Source organism: Arvicola amphibius, chromosome 11 (assembly GCF_903992535.2).
Source record: "Arvicola amphibius chromosome 11, mArvAmp1.2, whole genome shotgun sequence".
In the NCBI taxonomy this organism is placed as follows: Eukaryota; Metazoa; Chordata; class Mammalia; order Rodentia; family Cricetidae; genus Arvicola; species Arvicola amphibius.
Genome location: NC_052057.2, coordinates 74491433 through 74496333, shown reverse-complemented (window position 1 = coordinate 74496333; position 4901 = coordinate 74491433). Strand labels below are relative to the sequence as shown.

Below are 4901 nucleotides of genomic sequence, written 5' to 3'. Positions count from 1 at the left end.
CACGCACACACACACACACACACAGAGAGGGGGGGGGAGGGAGAGAGATAGAGAGGGAGAGAGAGGGAGAGAGATTATGCATTAGATGAAACCAGAAAAAATTGCCATTTTGTAGGTTGAAAACAACTGAAAATTTATTTCCTGGGGCTCAAACTAACATTCACTATCATTTACAATGATCATATAAGAAACAATGGTAACCATAGCTATCCCTTGTTAAATGCTTACCCACCCTGTGCCAGGCACAGTGCCAAACGCATCACATGAAGTACTCTATTCTTTCTAACTGTTAGGTGAATTTACCCTCTGTAGAAGAAGTTATCAGTTCAAAAAGGTTACATGATTAGTTCAAAGTCACTTAACTTCAATGCCCTTGTTATACCTGCTCCTTCACACACACACACACACACACACACACACACACACACACACACACACAAAAGGGATCAGGAACAACTGAGATCAGCCAAGAATCTCCATCTCAATGGACAGGCAGAGGCTCCCTGGAGGCAGTGTAGAGTCGGAACCTGAGGTATCAGAGTGCAGAAACTGACGAGAGGTGTCTGTGGAGTGATCGTGAACACAGACCTTCTGTATTTCCTGTCTTTGGCTTGAATTCTGCCCCAGAAGTTTTATTTCCTAATTAAGAGGTCTAAATTAATCCAATCCTCTTAAGGAAGGCAGAAACGCTGTGGTGAAACTGACCCTTACGATTATGTTGAGAATCACCGTGTCGTGGAGTTGGAATAGTTGAGTCTCAGACTTCCTCCTTCCTGGTGCCCTGTGGCCTCTGCTCTCCTGTTTCTCACCCTCTAGGTAAACTGAACAAAGGCATGGGTAAGTCAAAATCCAGACTTCCAGGCTCTCACCCTGCTGTCTCCTGCTCTTTACCTCTGCCTCTGCCTCTCACCAGCTGACCCTCATATCCAAACACATTTGGACTTCAAGTGTTTTGTCACTAGGGGGCCAGTCCCCATGGGGTATCCAGTGTTATACACCATATTCAGTTAGAATCCAGAACAAAGTTAGGGAACAAACAGGTCTCCAATGATTAGATTTATTTAACTTAAAATGAATACCTTTACTGTGTGTGTGGCACCTGCAGGTTTATGTATAGACTAGGACTCATTTATTTATCTTTAATTTAAATATTTCATGGTGAAGCGTTTACCTTGTGTAGAACATTTCAAATCAAATGGCCAATTAAAATCAAAATAAAGTATGCCTTGTTTGTGACATCCATAAACCATGTGAAGAATGTGTCTGAGGCTCGCTCATTCAGTGAGAGATTTGCACGATGGGAAAGAACTATGCATTTGGGCCTCACTGTTCCTGGAAATAAGAGGGAAATGTGAACCCAGCATGTTCTTTCCATCCTGAGAGAATGTCTGGGTCTGATATTACAGGCCCTGCCCACCAGTCGGCAGCAGGGCCTCTGCTGAAGGGACCGGCTGAATGACCTGTGCTCCCTGGGTTTACCTTCCTCCATTGCTCTGACCTTTCAGGACCCACCACAATGTCCAGGGTACCAGTGACCACCCCTGGCCTGTTGACTTCCCCCCTGGCCTAGAATGATGCATGCTTCCTCCTTAGTGTCTACCTCATGCTTGAGGCCAGAGACAGCCCTCATGACTCACAGTATAGCCACTCACAGAAGGGAGCCAAGGCTGGCTACAGACTGCCGTCTGGCAATAACCAAGACTAGAGTCTGCCTGAACCGGAGGCAGGATTTCCAGGACATGTAGGGTAATAGAATTGCCTCTCTTAGGACAGTGGCCAGTTCTTACTCTGGAGATACCCCACCCCAGCCAGCGCCAAGGTTGCCTGGAGCCTGCAGACAACATTGGGCAGGAAAAGCAAGCCAGCCAAGCCCAGTCTTAAAAAGGAATCATGTGACCAGTCATCTCTGACACAAAGTTGGCAGACTCAGAGGTATAAATGAGGAAGAGCACAGGCAAAGAGGAGCCCCTGGGGGGTTAGGATTTGCACCCCATCGCTAATCGCTCACCAGAATGCCATTTTCCACCAAGAGTCCAGGAAATTCCCAATAAGTGTATCCCTGTCTCTCTTTTTTTTTTTAAACCAAAACTTCCTTTATACAAAGTATTAAAATACAATCACATTTCTAAAGTGAAACCATAGGTACACAGTTGTAGTCGTAAAGCTACACAGAGAAGCATCAGTGGGGCAAATGTTCAAACGAAGACACTCCTGAATTCCAAGTTTTCACCGAGCATCGAAAACCACCAATCTTTTAGTCCTTTTCTTGTACATTATTCTGTATCCACATTCTCTGCATCTGATTGGATCTCTGGATTTTATTTCATTTTCAGTGTGACACTCTCCACAAATATATATCATCGGCTGCTGCTTTGGGGGTTGGACGTCTTTCTTTCTGGGTATCCATTGTTAGTGCCTCGGCAGCTCAAACAAGCTCTGTGCATGCAAAACCTTTCCCGGGTCCTCCCTGTCTCTCTTAAAGGACAAGGTGAAGACTGCTCTGAAGACCAGCCTACACACCTGGCCATTTGATGTGTTACATGGGACCTGGGACAAATTCATATCTACCAATACCCTTCTCCGGAAGGAGCAGGGAAGTAGAGAAACACAGCAGAGGGAACTTGACCCTGGCACAGTCACGGACAGGGTGGCTAAGTCTATACCAGCCACACCCCTGGCCCTTGTTGGTGTCTGTAGAAGATCTGAGCTGAGAGGCTCTTACAACTCTGTGTCCAAGCCCCTCCCCAAATCCTTCAGACTTCTCAGGCCCAAGGCAAGTGCCCTTTCTGGGATACCACATGCCATACCTCACCCATCTGGTTTTCTTCAGTGTTAGGATTTGATCCGGGGTCCTCGAGCACTATGCAAGTACCCTACTGCTGGGCCACAGCCCCCACCCTCCTCTACCTCATGTTTAAAGTTTATTTTGAATTAAGCTCTCACTACATTGTATAGACTGACCTCAAACTTGGGGTCCTCATCCACTGGGCTCCCAAATAACTGGAATTGTAGGCAGGGGCCATTGTGTTAAGTTCTGGGTCAAGCCCCTAGAGCATGTTTGCCATAAGACGAATTTCCCTATCCCCAGGATGCTGAGGCTTGGTGTCACCCTGCAGAAGCCTACATTTTCCAGTGGAGCTGATGGTCTGAATCCTGCCTGACCCCAGGTAGACAGGTGTTCCCGGGGTGCTAAGTGAATGTTGACCCGTATTTGGGAGGCTACCAACAGAGAAACAAAATGAGTGTTCTATTCAACCACGTGAGCTCCAGGGAGAGGCCCACTTCAATGTTGTTCTGTTTTGCTCCCATCACATTCCACTGAGCTAAGCATTCTACCCAGCTGGAGAGTGGAGGGGCGTGGCAGAGGGTTGGGGGAACATGAGTCGGCAGCAGCTCTCATGAAACAGGGCACAGCTATTGGTAATATACCAGATTCTAAGATAACGCTCCAAGAGTAACACATAACCCAAACTCCTGCCTTTAGAGAAAGACAAGAGGCGCATAAACCATGCAAATTGTGTCGTGGTACCACTCAGAACTAGTTCAGGCCAAGTCTAGTCAGTGAGGGCCAGCTAGTTCTCATTGTCTTGGGCTGTCCCCTCTGCTCACCAGCTTTCTATAAACACACACACACACACACACACACACACACACACACATTCACACACCCTTTCTCTTCCCTCCCTTGCTTTCCACACACACTTTGACCTCTGGTAGGGCCTAAGACCACAATGCCCCTGACCACCCAGAACTCTCATCTCCTCTGCCCAATGCCTCCAGTCTGGAGTACCTCACACTCCGCCCTTTCAGCTGGCAGAAAGCCCAACAATGAGAACATGGGTCGCTGGACAACCTCATGAAGACTTCTGAGTTTACATTCTTTATTGGTTGGAAAGAACATGTCCTACCTTCCCCTATACCCCAGGAACGATTAAATAAAATCACCTGTGCCAATGTGCAGCTGACGTGCAATTGTATGGCTGCTCAAGGGAGAATCCTAGAGCACTTCCACACTGGCTGGAGATGCTCAGGGTTGCCCTGAGCCTTCATCCCACATTGTCTCTGGCTACTGGGCGCCCTCCCTTGGGGTTCTCAAGAGCTTTTCTATGGACAGCAGTCATGGGCAAAGCCCTCCATATTGGAGTGGTTGGAGGCTTAGAACCCACTTAGTAATATGATCAGTGTTCATCTACCTCAGTCGTTTTCACAGGCTTTGCCAGTTCTTAAACACTGGACTGTCCTCCTGGAGACAAGGCATTAGAATGTGCCCTACAGACTGAAGGATAGACCACACAAGTGTGAAGTGGAGCAAGGCATGATGGGCTTGCCCTTCACGTTGTTACAGGTCACATAGACTTCAAGGAGGCGATGGGAGGGGTAGAGATGAGAACTCTCTTGGGGACTAGAAAGTAATGTTTTAAATCCTTTGCGTTCACAGTGTATCACTCTTCCGAAGCAAGTGTCCTCTATAAAGAATATGGGAAACTGTTGGCAGGGTCCCGCCATTCAGTCCAACAGCTGTGGACCCCTGACAGGGCAGAAACTGCAGACAGGTGCCAGACTCAGGGCAGAAAGCCTGGGCCTGAGACCCTACCTCATTTTTGTTGGACTAGACAGAGTTTTCTTGCTGCTTGAGTTACTCTGGGCCACTATTTGGCCTCATCTCTACGTGTAAATTAAACTACCTACTCAATATACCTCACAGGCCATGAAAACTCGCCAGAGCCCAGGCCTGAACAGGCTTTGGAAATCGTGAACTACACTGACATATGGTGTTGTGATGAGCCATCCCATTCAGAAGGAGCAGAGCTGGCTGGGAGAAGTGATTCCGGCAGCAAGGCAGGCGTGGGGACTGAGCGCTCGGTAGCGACTGAAATAGAATCCCTTCCTGTGCCCAGGGC

At 47.9% G+C, this 4901-nt stretch overlaps 1 protein-coding gene across 1 annotated transcript; it reads right to left on the bottom strand.

Annotated features, from left to right (window-relative positions):
• Nucleotides 1–2204: 2204 nt before the first annotated feature.
• On the bottom strand, nt 2205–2562 carry LOC121677360 (DNA-directed RNA polymerases I, II, and III subunit RPABC4-like). The gene is made up of 2 exons (XM_042055949.1): nt 2521–2562; nt 2205–2403 (listed from the first exon to the last, which is right to left on the bottom strand). The coding sequence occupies exons 1-2, from the start codon at nt 2560–2562 to the stop codon at nt 2227–2229; spliced, it is 219 nt and encodes a 72-aa protein (XP_041911883.1). The 3' UTR covers nt 2205–2226.
• Between the last annotated feature and the right edge of the window lie 2339 nt (nt 2563–4901).

Excerpts from the sequence above, each read along its gene's own strand:
- LOC121677360 (XM_042055949.1), bottom strand. The coding sequence starts at position 2,562 with ATGAATTTGTCCCAGGTCCCATGTAACACATCAAATGGCCAG. Across the intron at positions 2,404-2,520 it reads GTAACACATCAAATGGCCAG|ATACCCAGAAAGAAAGACGT; the intron begins GTGTGTAGGCTG and ends CACTAACAATGG.